At 39.5% G+C, this 16876-nt stretch overlaps 1 protein-coding gene across 12 annotated transcripts in view; it reads right to left on the reverse strand.

The window, feature by feature from the left end:
* The window catches only part of LOC131682346 (uncharacterized), a 318536-nt gene that overhangs the window by 39165 nt on the left and 262495 nt on the right, over positions 1 to 16876 (reverse strand). For all 12 annotated transcript variants that reach the window (XR_009304069.1, XM_058963749.1, XM_058963739.1 and 9 more), the window contains one exon: positions 11448 to 11539. Coding sequence is in view for 11 of the 12 variants with exons in the window: in XM_058963749.1 (XP_058819732.1) it covers positions 11448 to 11539 (92 nt within the window). In the remaining variant the exon portion in view is untranslated. The remainder of the gene's footprint in view (positions 1 to 11447; positions 11540 to 16876) is intronic.

The following is a 16876-nucleotide window of genomic DNA, read 5'->3' on the forward strand; positions in this document are numbered from 1 at the left end:
GAAGTGGGCTCTTCCATATCATTAGAGATCCCAATCATGTCGTCGTAGAACGCGTGGTCTAGTGGATATGAGCTTTATTTTTTTTTTGATTGGTCCAACTGAATGTATGACCTAAATTGCTAGAATAAAGGTTAAAGATTTCCGGACGTGACCGATTCATGATCGCGCATTTGCGGGTTGGCGTTTGAGATCGCGTTTGTAACTTCGTAAGTACTAAAACGTTCACACAATTGCCGCAGTGTTATCAAGTTTACGCGATCGCGGGCATAGGTGTGCGTAGATGATCGCGAAGGGCTTAAGCGTTCGTATGTTGACGTGTTTGTCCCGTGTGCTCGCGTGTATGTGACTTCGTGTGTATAAATTCGATTTTGAAACCCTGCGGCGATTTATATATTCGCGGACCGTCATTCTGATCTTTAGTTTTCAGTGTACGGATCACATTCTGACAGGGAGAGAGTTACCCCATATCACTAGAGTTTCCGGTCATGTCGCCATGGAACGTTTTGTCTAGTGGATATGGTAGTTATTTTTCAATTTTATTATTTTTTTAATAATTAACAAGGACCTAGATTGTTTGTACCGAGGATAGATACTTCCGGACGATCCCAATTCATGATGGCGCGAGCGCGGGAGTTTGTAGGTTGACACTTGAGATCGTGTTGGTAAGTTTATGAGTGCTGAGATTTTCACCTTATCACCGGGGTGTAATCATGTTTGCGAGTTCGTAGGCTGCTTGGAAAATCGCGAGGGGCTCTAACGTTTGTGCGCTGACGTGATTTTGTAACGTGTGTTCTTGAATGGTTGCGCGAACCGTGAGTCTGATATTAAATTTTTAGTGCGCGGTTTGAATTCTGGCAGAGAGTGGGATCGTTTATATCGATAGGGTTCCCGGTCATGTCGCCATGAGACGTGTTGTCTAATAGGTATGGGCGTATTTTCTTAATTGGTCCAGCTGAAGGCATGGACCTAGGCTTCTAGGATCAAGGATAGACTTTCGGACGTGACCGATTCGTAATCGCGTGCACGATGGCATTTTTGTAGGTTCCCGCTGAGACCGCGTTTGAGAATGTGTGAGTGTTAAGACGTTCACGATCACCATCGTTGTTGATTCAGCTGAAGGCCGGTGTAGAATGGCAGTATAGGACTCGAAAAGAAGAAATAAAACACAATATATGAGAGACGTAATAGATTAGATAGGTACAAGATACAGCTGAAGTTATGATCATCACATGAGACATACATTAGTACTTCAAACACTACTAATACTTGATTAGCCAATCACCACACATAGCACATCCTTTCTCAATTATCTATTTGTTACTGGTTGATTGTTGGTTATGAGCTGGTGAATAGAGGAAAGGTATAGAACAGACAAAAGGCTCATATCAGCCCTCCCGGCCTCCTCGACACACCACTATCGAGGCGTATTGTAATCAACATCTTGAAGCGGGCTTCTTATATAAATCAAATCCTCAGTAGTCATAATGTTTGGTGGATTATTAACATGAGAACTAATTAACCTCTAGTAGTAGAACTTGGTGCAAATAAAAACTAAAAAGAGCGAAGGTCCTTATATTTAGATAACTCTATTGAATATATTGTGGCTTGATGATGTTTACAATACCGTCAATCCCATCAACCTGCGAGAGGGAGGATCAGGAAAAAAGCAAGTTGAAAAAATAATGATTCCTCTTATATACCAGAGCCACGCCGTGGTAGAATTCCGAACCAATCCGTTTGCTAACCACAAGACCATAACCTTACACATATGACCATCGAGCCCAACGAGGATATCGTGTGTCATTTTGGCGAGGGCACTGGTTGTATTATGTTGCTTGCTTGCTCTGTTTTACAGCCAACATGGGCGGTTCTGAACAGTTGAGGTGTTCGGTAATTTAAGCAAGGAGAATTTTTTCTAAAATTTTAGACGTCGCAGATAGGACACTAATGGATCTGAAACCATTCGGCTCCATTGGACGTGAGTTCTTGGGGATCGGATGTACAATAGCTTTCTTACAGCTCTTGGTGAAAACTTGAATAGCGATGATTTTGTTGAAGAGCTCTACTAACACAGGTAATAAGAAAGGAGGTTGGATTTTATTTCATGCAAACGCCGATTAACTTCACTTAGATCCACGTCACGAAAGTGGAACTGTACGTTGTTAGATTCGGCGGCTGAATTTGGATGAATGATGTTCTGTATGGTTTGTGTCGGTTGAGCACGTTTGCCGTCGTTCAAATCGCAGTTGATGTTGGTTTTGCTGTTATTGTGGATTCCCTCCCTACGAAGGTTGTTCCACAACTGCTGTGCAGGTAGATCAGGACTGAAATACCGTTGTCCATATCTCCTTTTAGCTGAAGAAATGAGGGTAGCTGATCTGCTGCGTTTCTGTTGATAGTCGTACCACAGCGGATCACCCTTTAGCCTGTAGGAATTTCGAGCATACAGTGCGTAGGCTAGGTCTCTGGTTTTGATGGCTTGCTCAATTTCGTTTGTGATCCACGGTGTGCGCTTATCTCGAACAGTTATAGTTTTTTTCTGGTGCATGACTGTTGAAGAGCGTTCGCAGTTCTGTGGTTAACATTTTAGTCTTTGCATCAACATTGCTACAGTGATAAAAGTCCGTTCTGTTTCTGCTGATGAAATCAGCTTGAAGCCGTAGAGGATCGATGCGGCGTAGATTACGTATTTCGACTTTTTGTGGTTCAGTTAGGGACTCTCATGTTCGAGATCAGATAGATCGCTTCATGGTCGGATATTGTGCTGGCACAAGAAGTTCGACAGGTCGTGATTGTATCAGGGGCGTTTGTGATCATTAGATCTATGGTCGTTGCGCTGCGCTCAGTAATTCGAGTTGCTGATGTGGGGAGCACTGCTAAAGCAATAGCCTGATGAATTTGATTAAGAGCCACAAAGTTTGGGCTCTGCTGTGTTGCTGCCACATTGATGTTGAAATCACCGACGATAAACAGACGGTCAGTTGATATTGATGCAGGTCAAGCAGCAGGTGTTCGTAGCATTGAGCGAATTGTTGATTGCTGGATGTTGGGTTGTAGATCACAACTGTGTAGATGTGCAGTTCGTACTGTCAAATACTTTCGCTCGTACTGCCAAATACTCAACATGATTGGCGATAGGAAGGTTGGGATCAAATGCAGATTTTAGAATGGTCATAGCTTTGATTCCGTTCCGAATACACAGTCCAACTCCTCCGCAGGTTTTTGTACTACGTCCGCGTTTAGATGGAAGCGTGTGACGGACAAAGTTGTATCCGGGAATGCGAGAAGCTCCTACAGGAGATGATTCCCAATTTTGTTTCTAATAGTCCAATGAAGTGATAAGAGGTCTAATCCAGTATGATTTTCACGCCATCTATGTGACGTTCCAATCCTTGAATGTTCAAGTGTCCAATGCAAAGTTTGTTTATATTGTTGCTTGTCATATTTGCATAGTTACGTCAGCTGCATAGTGGGAGGATTGATTATTGAGAGGAGGCGAAACTCGAAGATTCGGCGTCGAAAAATACTGAAGAGATGGTGTAGGTCTTTCACGGGGGTGCACAGTGTTTTAAAACGTCGTTTTCGTGCTCAAAATTAATAGCGTCTAAACTGTTGACTTTAGAGGTATAGTTTGTTCGGAGAAGTTGTTGTTCTCATGAATGCGCATGCACAGGAGTATACCGTTCAGTGATTAATTCACCTATAAGTGATATACGAAATTTATTTTCCGAACTAATTAAGATAGAGACTTTGTGTCTTCGGCAAAGTTATAGCCAATGTTACTGCAAAAGAAATTGCTGAAGACACCATATATCTAGCTTTAGTAGTTTACGAGTTATGGAACATATTATATGGTAGACCCCTTAAAATTAGTTTTTTCATGATAACTTTTTTAGAAATTCTCGTATCTTCTTGAAACCTTCCACAAAGTTATTTGCAGTGTCGAAACACATATTTTTGCCGAACATAGTTACTTCTTATCTGTTTAATTTAAAAAGATATTCCATATTTTACGATTTTTTTTGGGTAGCTTCCACCTTAAATAATTGGTTAAGGAGCAAAAAGGAGCAAACAACATCATAACATACTGAAAGTACTAGCTTTTTACTTTCATATAGTGGCTCGATTGTTAGTCGACGCGATTCTCCCCGAGTGTTATGTTCAATACAATATGCCAACACTGCAAATAACTTTGTGGAAGGTTCCAAGAAGATACGAGAATGTCTAAAAAAGTTATCATGAAAAAACTAATTTTAAGGAGTCTACCATATAATGTTCCATAACTCGTAAACTACTAAAGCTAGATATATGGTGTCTTCAGCAATTTCTTTTGTAGTAACATTGGCTACAACTTTACCGAAGACACAAAGTCTCTATCTTAATTAGTTCGGAAAATAAATTTCGTATATCACTTATAGGTGAATTAATCACTGAACGGTATACTCCTGTGCATGTGCATTTATAAGAACAACAACTTCTCCGAACAAACTATACCTCTACAGTTAACGATTTAGTCGCTATTAATTTTGAGCACGAAAACGACGTTTTAAAACACTGTGGGGTGTAGCGTATATGTCCTGGAAGTTTTATTGACACGCGATCATTCTTGACGTACACAGATGATATTTGGTGTTTGATTTTCAGTCGAGGTGCGAGGTTCCGGATCCTGAAGGCTTGAATAGACAGGACTTCGTTCACTGTGTACCGGTACTCTAATGACAAACTGGATTTCAATGTGCAAAGAGTCGCTGCTTTATGTTTTTCGAAGTAACGCCGAAGCACTATGATGGCAGCAGGTATCTGCTACGACGCCTTGATTTCTATGCCAACACCTAAAACGTCGCGTTAGTACCAATTTCATTCGACACAATTTTGTGATAGTCGAGGTTGTTTAATTTGTTGGTGCACCATGGTGCTCTTCACCGATATGTCCAAAACAACACATTTCTTCAATTAGCTATCCAATATTTTCGCTTTTTAACAAATGTCTAAAAATTGACTCGTGCCGTACGGTATCTGACTAGTGAAAATCGAGCTTCGAGCAAAACAAGCAGAACAATTTGAACTGTCAGTGGGGCCCATAATTTGTGTGCCCGCTGAGATGTTGAGTGTTGACTTGTGTCAGTTCAATATAAATGGGATAGGAAAGCCATATATGTGGATGGCAGGAGTAAGCGTTCGATCCGTCCACTTTGATTTTCTACTGTCGAGGCGAAAGCATTTTGTTACCTGCAGCATCGCATCAGGAGCAACAAGGAAATTGAGAAAGTTTCGCACTAGTTCCCATATATTCTCCCCTTGGCAAAAAGGATCTTTGTTAATTGAAATACGAAATCCGTTTACGGTCTGTGAACAGATTCTTGCCAGCTTAGATCCGGATAGGATGGTTTCGATTTTTTCCTCAATTTGTGTCAGCGCCTGCAAGTGCTATGCGCACTTTTCGTCTTGTCAAGTCACAAGACTAAAGGGTGAGTCGTTAATTATTGCGACACTTTCAAACTTGCCTAACTTTTTTCATACATGACCGAAAGGAACCTAACGTTACCCAGTTTCTCTTTAGGGTGTATTGTTTACATCCGCTAAGTTTTACAGTTTTCAGTGATATTCGAGATGGAAGAAAATAAGTGTTGCGAAAAGATTTTGTTCACCGACACGCAAAACCCTGAGTTGTCATGTCGCGCCTTGGGAAATTTGCTGGTAAGGATGACAGTGAACCAGAAGTCAGGATGTTTCTCAAAATTTCGTCTAGAAAGACAAGAAATGATCCGTACAGAACAGAACTACCTCAATCAGGACAAACAGAAACAGAGTGTTGCCAAAACGCACGTTCGAAAACTCTACACGATGCTGCTAATGAAATACTGCTGCTGCGTCATTGATGATTAGACTTACATCAGAGTGGATTACAAGCCGTTGCTGGGACAGGAATATTTTCCGGGTAAGGACAAGTTTTCTGTGGATGACCGTTTCAAACAAAAAAAACCTGTCAAACTTCGGTTCGAAGTACATGATTTGGCAGGCCATATGCACCTGTGGCAAACTTATTCGCATAACGAAGATGTGGAACGGAAAAACAGCTGCGGTAGGGAATCATGAAATCGCAAAAGATTCTGGACTTTTGGATTGAGTTGTGCCCAATATCAGCATTATGGAAAATTTAGATATATAATTAGGTACAATCATCGGTACGTCAGTCGATAAGATCTGTGATTCCGAGAGAGTCGATTTTATGCGTTCTGGAATATAACAAGGTCAAACTTTTAAAGCAATAGGGAGGCCGGGGCTAGTTGGCGGTTGGGTTAAGTTGACGGAATTCCCCTTTCTCTGTTTCTATTAGAACATAGCGCTGCTCCTCGTTATGTACCTCAAGTTATGTGAAACCCATTATCCAATGTGTTTTGGTTGCAAAACATTTTGTTTTGTGGAAGTTGTGGGTGATATTGTGTTTTCGAGCATACCAAGTAACATTCCTAAATTTTAAACACTTTGTGTTGTTTAGGGGGGGTCAGGCCATTTGGCATAAAGCCATTTGGCATAAGCCCGTTTGGCATACAGTCGATTGCGTTGCGTTGCGTTGCGTAAGCACGGTATACTTCGTAGATTGCAGACTGATGACTCTCATTTCCAGCCAGACTACTTGAGGAGCATTGTTTGGGAATAACAATTGATCCAGTCCAAGCGAGAATTTCGCCTGAGAGCCACCATTGCGGGCCACGACCATCTTTACCGTAACTTGGGATGAGAAAGGAAGTGTTGATGTGGTACTTACTTAACGGAAGGCCCCGACTCAGTGACACTCCCATAAGTACCACGGATTGGGTAGTGGGTGGGTTGTTAGTCAGGATTCGCTTCAAGCAAGCGATGCGACTGAGAATATACTTTCGTGCATAAGATGTTTGAATAGTTTATTGACTGAAGGATACGTAAATGTTCTAGGCGTTTAAACTCTGGGTAATCGTCTATCGAAATTTTTTCATCGAAAACAACTTGAACTCCGAACAGCCGGCTGTCGGGAGTGTTGTCGACAATGTAAAATGGACCGCAAACAATGAGTTTAAAAGTGGTATTGTGGAACATTCATAAATTATGTCACGCAAAGATTACCCAACACTAACTAAGTCTCTGTCATATTACCACGTTATTTTTATCCTTGGTCTAATACGAATCAAATGATTTTAGTTTTTCCTTCATTTTGTAGTAGCACATTAATGCCGCTACTTGCAAAAGTGTTCATGTTCCATGGAATTTCCTATATACATGGCGCAATCGTGCGTAAAACGGCCGATTGCGTCAAAGCACATGACGTGCTTCCCTCCCATTCATGTCACAATTAGTCATATCTCTTCCTCCTAATAGCGTGGCAGAATTTATAAATCGTCCTTAAGCATATTGTGATCCCGTAACCTGAAATTTTCCACCTCGTTCGAGTAAATGCTGCGTTCCTAAACGATATTAATGATGCACGAATCAAACACCCCCCGTTTCCAAATAGTACGTACTTATTCTCAGCTCAGTATAATTAACTGATGAGTTAATGGACTAAAAGTAAACCATTATATATGACTATAAAAATTTGTTTTTTATGTTGAAATGATTGCCGCAAATTGGTAATTGGATTTGAATTGATCTTGCGAATTGTCAATTCTCCACCCTCATACATAATTCAAAAGTCATACACTCAGACAAGACCATGCGTAGTTCCCACACGCATTAAAGACCCAGTGGATTCGTTACCTAGTTGGTCAAATAAACACTAAACAAACAAATAACTTAGTTTGCTCAGTCTAAAGAAATGTCAGCTCGATTAGCATCAACCGGCGGATACGTGTTCCCTTACAATGCCATCAAATGAAAGTACATTTAAAATTACATACGACAAAATGCGTGGAATTCAGAATATAACGAAATGAAGATTGCTTAATGATTTGCATTTAAAAAGACCGGAAAAATTAGTTGCATAACCAAGGTGGTTCATTTTCAAAGATAGCACTGCTGATGAATCACTTTATAAAAATAGGTGATAAGGGACGCGGACGAAAATAGCTGACCACCGCCAAGCCCGTTTGGCATACAGTCGATTGGCATAAAAGTCATTTGGCGTAAAGTCAACTGGCATAATGGCCATTTGGCGTAACGTGCGTTTGGCATAATAGTCATTTGGCATAAGGGTGATTTGGCATAAACACGGGTAGAAAGCGAAGTGGCGTAGCCACATTAGGCGGCGGCAAGTATTTTATTAATTTATTTATAGTGATTTTTTTTGATTTTGTGAAAAATATTCCGTCTAAAGTATTCGTTTCAGTGCAGTGATTATGCCAAATAACCATTATGCTAAATGGCATTTATGCCAAATGACCGTTATGCCAAATGACTTTATGCTAAATGACTTTTATGCCTAATGACCTTATGCCAAACGACCTTATGCCAAATGACTTTATGCCAAATGGGGTATAATCGTTTAGGGTGATTTTCTATCTATTTCGCAAATGAATATATTTTTCGATAGTGCGTGAAATGAGCTTTCAGTATCCATCTCTCCACAAACAAAAGTTATTTTTTAAATTGTTTTTTTTTTATAAAATATGCTGTTGGGGTTAGTTGGCGATGCTGGTCGCGGGGCAAGTTGGGTACTATTTACGGTGCAAAAATGGTCATCAAAAATTTTTATTTCTGGAATTCACTCCAAAGTAAGAAAATCTTGTCAATACAGAATGGGTATCTCGTCAATACAGGGAACATTTACTTCGGCCAATCGCCTGAAGAATTTCGAAAATTTGCTATTGAATATGAAGTACGCGTCAAAGTCAATATTCCGGGGTATTGAGACTGAAATATAATAGCAAATGTCGGTTGATATATAGTTTTATTGAGAAGACATTCAGCACGTTCCAAAGGGACCCTTGAAGTATTTTATCCTCTATTTGATTGCTTATTTGATGGTGTACCTTGACATACCGCCAACTTACCCCGGGGTAAGTTGGCGGGTTTTTTGCGTCACATATTTTTGTCTCTAAAAATGGAGACAATGCATCCAGTGCTACGAAATTTCCAAATCAGCTACCTATTTCTGCTTGTATTTACCGAAACCGACATTCAGATTCAACGCCTCCCTCATTCATTCACTTTCCAACTGATTGAAATTTCATGCAGAATCGAATGCTTGAGTGCAGAGGAAATATAAATTTATTCGCCAACCAAAGCATTCATTTGTTATTATGTCGACAGTTGGAAGGCAGAAAATAGCATCTTCTACATTTTCGAGCAAAAGTGAACTGCGTAATCTATTTTTGGTGCACTTTTGATCAATAATCCCTCTCAGAGCTAGCATAGAAATAAAATTCACTTTGCTTCTGAAACCGAACATGTCCGTACCTGAAAGTGCTGCATCGGGAGAACGAATGACGATGGAAACGAATCAAATATTTCATTCATCGCAGCGGACATGAATTGAATTTCGTTTTCTTTCAAGTTCACGCAGCGATGTCAATTTTTTAAGCTCTGAATGCATCAAACATTTTAATAAAATTCAGAGATGTTGCAAACAGTCTGCCCTTCCACGCCACGTGTTCTATTTTGAAAAATCTGGCTCCATCAAAGCGGTAAAAAATGAAAACTGAAGACACCGCCAAATAGCCCCGGTCTCCCCTACTGCTGAATCGAAATGTTTGTCTAAAAATTATCTTTATCTATCTTTCGATGCACCAGGTCAGGTGTATCTTGTATCGGCAGTTGCTGTTTTATTTTCCTAACTTTTACTACTTGCGGTATTTCCATAATGGTTCCCTTGTGATTCAAAATTGTTTGAAATTTCAACATCGAAAAACGTGTGTTATGCTTGTTTCAGGGTCGACCATATGAAACAATTATAAGCAGGTATATAAAATGATTATTTAGGGTTCCCTGTTGGTAAGTGAAACACCATCGAGCGTCGTTTAATGAAAATAAATTTGGTGTCGGTCGTCCCAAATAAAGATACTCTACGGCAAGGTCTTATTTGTTTAGATAAATCTCTTTGACAAGTGTCATCTGCCGCGTACATTAGGAGTCATACAAGGTAGTATTCGAAGGGCAGCCAAGAGCCAGTTTCTATTGTTCACTAAGGCCCCATAGCGACAGTATGTATAGCAAAAAAGCGCTAAGTGTATTATCTAACCAACTCGTGACCAATCGTATTTGAAAGGAAACTAGGCGCTCTCATGCAGATGCTGACCTAACAAAGCGTTTCGGTAATTGATCATGACGGTTTCATTTGGAGGTTTCACACAAAAAGTTATGATCTAACATAACGAGACTGCTGATGCATTCCGAACCATTTATCATACAGTTTAGCTGCACCGAGAGAGGAGATGAATTTTTTGTCGATGCTACGTTTGCCTGCTCGTTCATATATCTTTCAAGTAGTTTGCGAAAAATTCAAATTAGCCATACCCTCCCCGACGTCCATCTTCGTTCAACGACTGTAGTTGGCGTTTGATGGGCTCGTTTTGACTGTAGAGAACTAAAGCTCGTAACCTGAATTCGCTTCCATTGCTACCCAATCGATTTGCATGGCTCCGATTTTTACAAGTGTGATTTTGTTTTGCTACTTCTCATGGACTATAGCAAGCACACGTTACATATGCCAGCTCATCTTGCATTTTAATGACGCCGCTACGAGACGACCGTCGAAAAGTTTCTGCGGCCGGCTGAATGAACTTCAGAGTAAAAAGATGTGCTGTTCGGTGGAGTGCCGAGAAGAGGTAATATCGTTTTTGTCGGATCGCGGTAATATTGAGGAGTCGTGGCACGTTGCACTTGAAGGATCTGATTTACCTTGACTGTTTGATTGGGGCGAGGCTAACTGCAGACAAGAGGAAGATCGTGCCCAGCGATGACCGCTTTCACTCACTGACAACTTACCGAGAATGGTTAAGTGGATGACTGGTATGGTTTGAAAACCGAAACTTTCCTTTTAGTAGCAGTATTACTTTCCAAACGGTAACTTGCTCTCATTTGTTTACTGTAATTATGGAAATTAGGAAACCGTTATCTTCTAGTATGCCCAGCCAAAATTGATAAGAATTCAATTTTTGATTTCTAATGAATACCCAATTCTGGTTATACAGATCCTACTGACACTAAGAAATCTTTCTGGTTGAGAATTGGGGCACATGACATGATAACTTGCTAATAAGTTCAGCACTTTACCTCAACAACAGCAGACCCCATATTTTTAATCAAGCTAAAAGTTCGAAGGTGAACAAATTACCAATATCTCGATTAGATTGCTTGGGCCGTGAAAAATTATGCATGACTGTAAATGATTCCGTTGTGAATTACAATAACGCCGGCCGTGAAAGATAATCAGCAAAATGCGAAATTAGTACCGGTCGCACAATCTTATGAATTGCAAATGTAACAAAAAAATCCCGAAACAAGATAAAAAATGAAAGCAAGAAAAAACTTACCCTGCTGGATACGCCAAGACACCTGTTGTCGAAGAAACGTCCAATCCCGCGTTGCTGCATACTGTCAGCCCAAGGATCTTCTTCAGCTTGATCTGTAGCAAAATAAACAAGAGAGAAACAATGTTAGTCTGATGGTGACCTTCAATGGGATTTGCATAAATATAAATAGTAAGAGGCATACTCAGAAGTGGAGGAGTTATTGGATATAAAATCCCCCCGTCGAAAATTATTTTGCATGTCGAAAAATAATGAAATAATATAATGAAATTTATTAAGGTACATTGAAAACCAACTATTTCGAGCATCATGAGGACTTTCAAAAAATTGCGGGAATATATTATTCTTATTACTAGATACCGGAGATTAGTTTCAATCTTAACCATCCCGGTTTGAATTACATTTGAATGATTGTACCATATTTTGAATTTAGAATTTGTTTTCGGTAAGGAAGTTCGAGCAAGTTAATTGATTTTAGAACAAAAAATAGCTCAGCAAAAAACTTCGAATTTAATATTTGCAAAAAATCTGTTGTTCCTGATATTTTCTGCAGCTAATCAATGTCTTTATGGATTGCAAAATTATTTAGTCATAAACTTGAAACCAGTTTGAAATTATTAAGATAGAAAATGGCAAATGTTATTGATTACGCATAAAACAAAAGGTAATTTTAATTTTTACCCAAAAATTGTACGATATTTCAGTTTATAAAATTGCACAAAATATTTTAGGAATATTAACTAGAATAGAATACATTGAAACTGAATATCATATCCCAAAAGGAAAAAAATGGATTAAACCAATTTGCGCATTATGGGCACAAAACCCCACTTAAATTAGGTTTAATTTTTTTGTGTGTCGAATTCATCTCGTCAGTAACTAGCACCAACTGAGTGTCTAGTTAAAACTAGTACCCAAATTAGCACTAGGTAGACACAAAAAAATCCAAAGAGTTTACACGACACATGTGAACGTCCAACGATGAAATATCAGAAAAAATCCACCAATTCTGATAGTTGTCCACTACCCCAAAATCTATCAAACTACAATGATTGTGAAATAATTTTAATTTGCATAACATCAGATTTTTAGTAAGCTGGGATTAATGTTTCAATTTCATCCCTTCAAGAAAATTCGGATCTCTCTCTTCGTGCCATTAGCAAGAAATTGGAAATTGTTCAATCAACGGTAAGTCGTAAGTTTTGTTTAAGTTTTGAAACGGTACAACGAACGTTTGACCGTCGATAGGAAGGAAAAAAGTGACCAAAATGGATATCTGTATAGTGTTAAGGATGGGGTAGTGGAAACTTTGATGGGGAATCCCAATGATGCAGTGAAAGACGTGACGAAAAAACTGAATTTAATCAAAAATGTTGTGTAAGATGCAAAAAAACACGTAGGACTCCAAAGTACAAAAAGCGCTGATTTGTGACAAAAGGCAGAATACAGTGGGTCAATCACGTGCGCGGAAGGCCTACACTCAGCTGTTGACAAAATCGCATTGGATGAGGAGATTTATATGAAAGCAGCGCATGGGCTCCTTTTCTACTCTTTTGATAAGTTCGACGTCCCTGATGAAGTGGCACAGAAGGAATAGTCTAAGTCCGCTAAAAACCATGGTTTGGCAGGCAATTTGATCGTGTAGAAAACGAAACACCTCGTTCGTGACAAATGGAACGCTCAAAAGGTAGGTGTACTTGAAAGAATGCCTCCAACAGCATCTAGTTCCACTCATGAGGTCTCGTGATGGTCCAATGATTTTCTGGCCGGATTTAGCCTCGTGCCATTATTCGAAAGAAGATCCGAACTGGGCTAAGCAGATCAATTTCGTGCCACAGAACCTTGTCTCACGAACGCACCAAAATTTGAGAAAAACTGGACCATCATGAAGCAGGTACTTCGGAAGCATTCCAAGGAATTAAATGCAAAAGCGGAAGTAAGGAAAAATGGATTTCGAGACAAAAACAATTTGACCCAAGCATTGTATTTTATTTTATTTCCCGAAAGTTTGAAGACCATCGGATGAATGGGTTAATTGTTATGTAATTTGGTTTCTTGAACTTTAAGGGACGCTTAGAAACGTTTTACAATTCAAAATAAATTTTGTCCGACAATAAAAACGCTCACGTCTATTGTAGACACACTGCTATCGATTCTTTCTCGGCGAGCAATCATTTTCTGCTCTGTCCTCTACTATTTATTGATCTCCAGAATGCACTCTACCTCGCTCTCGTATGTCGTCCATCCATTTCGTCTTTGCTAGAGCAGTTTTGGTTTTCACTGTTGGACCTATTTTTGATAACATTCGGTGTTCTGAGTGATTGTGATATCTCCACTATCTTTTCTTTTCACTACTTCGTTAGGTGTGGTTGTTGTTGTTAATTTGGTAAAAAGGAAACATTTTTTAAATTGTTTTGGCGATATGGAGTGTTAGAATATTCATTCTATTGCTATTTCGCGAAGAATATTTTCTCGAATACTCATTGCAAAATACGGAAAATTTCTAAAAACCAAAACTTTTCGATGATACAATTAAGCCTTACAAGACAAATATTTTCTGTTTAATATATACCGATTGATATGAACACTAAAGAAGATTATGCGTTGCAGTCGAAATACTACTATCTGTTTTGATAGTGAAATGCTAGTGCATTTTATTATTATTACTATTATAGTGGAGTTAAACGGACATCTATCTTAAGAATGTCGACTTAAAATTGAGTGCGTGACAATGAATCTCCGAAAGCGTTTCAAAAATTAAAAAAAAAAATTGTTTTGCTATGTACATAATAACTCAAAATCTGCTGAAATTTTGTACAGTATTTGTCCACATAATTCTTCCCTGGTAACGATGGGATCTATTTATTTTTTATTTGATTTTTGAATTTTTTGTAACACTTTGAAGTCAGATATACGATTTTCGCTAAAATAAACGCGGCTAACATGTTGTTGTTTTTTTAGAGTGGTCCTACTGGAGTCGTATAGGTTGGTTCTCAGAAAGGTTCCATGTCAGAATCACTCATTACAATTACAGATGAGACGGGAAAAACTAATCAGGAATCAGAATATATTGGCTTAAATGGCACGTTCCCCGTATATAGTCGGGGATTTGTGCCTTGCCGTGTGATTTCATCATTTCCTGAGCGGAAGGAAAGGACAAGGAGGTATGGGGAAGTAGAATTGGAAGGGTGGGAAAAATAACAACACAAAACAAAAATAAACAACAGGTAAGTTAAACTCACAAGTAGTTCAACTTGCCTGCGAATAATCCTAAAGCTCTTTATCACATTGGATAAGAAACTTTAGTATGTCTCTGAGTTTCAGTCGTCCAAACATGGTTTCGTCATTATAAGGACGGCTGAAGACTCGAAATCGTAATTGCGCTACCGCTGGACAGTTGCATATCAGATGATATGAGGCTCCGTAGTCGGATTCACAAAGATCACATGAAAAAGACTCAGCGCGCTGAATAGTTGCCATGTGATAATTAAGTTTGCAGTGGCCGGTTAAAGCCCTGGTCAGCATGCCGCAGTGAAGCTTCGAAAAATGTAGGAGATTTTTCGAAACCACTAGATTTTTTGAAACCACTGGGCAGAATCACTCATTACAATTGCAGACGAGACGGGAAAAACTAAACACTAAAACACTGCTTGAGGTCAATTGCCCCGGGTCATGGTTTTTATTGTGATATTGAGTGCTCGGATGCGGGTACGTCGAAATTTCATGGTCGCGTGGGAACGAGCGTTTATATGCTCGCGCTTGACTTGCATGCGCACCACCGTTACAAACTAGTTTACTTAATCACTGGAACGTTTTCATGTTTGTGAGATCAAGGGCGTATGTGTGCGTAGATGATCGCGCAGAGTTCGAGCGTTTAAATGTTACCGTGCTCAAACGCGTAGGCATTTCTATGTCGCTTGCTCTAACTTTTATGAAACTTCGCGTGCATAAATGCGATTGTACTGTATCGCTTTTGTTGGCTATTTGTGCGATTGTATATTTGTGTGACTATTTGCTTATTCAAGTGAATTCTTGAAGATTTGCGGGGACCGCGGGGCTGATGGTTAATTTTGAGTGTACGGTTCAGATGCTAGAAGAAAATGAGTCCCTCTATATCACTAGGGCTCCCGACAAATGTCGTTCTGAAACTTGTGTACAATTGTATATGAGCGATTTTTTTAGAATGGTCTGACTGAAGGCATGGACCTGTGCAGCTCGGACTGAGGTTAGCAGCTTCCGGAAGTGACCGATTCAGTTTCGCGTGGGAACGCGACTTTGTATAATCCCGCTTGAGACCGCGATTATAAATTCGTAGGTGTAAACACGTTCATCTAATCACACAGATTTTTTTTATATTTGTGAAACCATTTACATATTCGTGTTGACTTTTGAATGTTCTCGTAAACCGCGGTTTTGAATGTACGGTTCAGATCTGAAAGAGAGTACGCTGCCCCATATTACTAAAGTAACCGACCATGGCACCCTGAAGCTTCCAATGTATAGGATTTTGAATTCTTCTGAGACGAAGATGGAAGGCATGGACCTAGACTGCTAGGATCAAATGAAGGGGCTTCCGCATGTGACCAATTTATAATGGTGTGGGAACGGGCATTAGTATAATAGCACTTGAGGCTTGTATTATCGTGAAGGGCACAAGCGTTTCTACGTCAACATGTTTGATCACGTGACCGATTTAATTTCTTGCATGCTAGCGTGTGTATAGCTTCGCGTATTTAAATTCGTTTTTCTAACCAAGTAGCCGTTTGCATATTCGAGTGGGCTTTTGAATGTTTGCACTGGTAGTTATTCTGGTTTTAAAATTTGAGTGTACTGTTTAGATGGGGGAAGAGAGTTAACTCGTCCCTCCCCTAGTTTCCAACTACGGCGACCGGAGACTTGCTGTCTAGTGTTTATGAGTTCCGTATTTTAGAGCGGGATCTCCCAGACGAGTGTGAATCATGATCGCGCGACAGCGGCTATTTGTATGTAGTCACATGAGACCGAGTTTAGAAATTCGTAAGTGCTATCACGTTGACTTAAGTCAAGTACAAAGTAGTGGAGAAAAAGGGAGCTAAACTCGTGATTTTTTAAAGGGTGTTATGCAACCTTACGGCGAACACTCCAAGACGAACCGCTCAATTGAAATCAATAAATTAAAAAAATATTGAAGAAAAATGTGTTGTGGTGTTCTTAAACGGATCGGTTTCCAAATAAAATAAAAATTCCCTGCAAAAAAACGATATTGACCATAAATCCAAAGTTATTCGGTGCTCAAAATTTTAAAAATGCATTGCACGGAATCGAAATTTTTTTGGTGAAAAAGGAACCGTTTAAGTACACGAGAATGTAATTATAACAATTCAAAACAAATTTAGAAAAGTCCGATGAATAGTATTTGAGATATTCACCGCAATGGTGCTTTTCAGAAAATT

Source organism: Topomyia yanbarensis, chromosome 2 (genome assembly GCF_030247195.1).
Source record: "Topomyia yanbarensis strain Yona2022 chromosome 2, ASM3024719v1, whole genome shotgun sequence".
Classification (NCBI taxonomy): domain Eukaryota; kingdom Metazoa; phylum Arthropoda; class Insecta; order Diptera; family Culicidae; genus Topomyia; species Topomyia yanbarensis.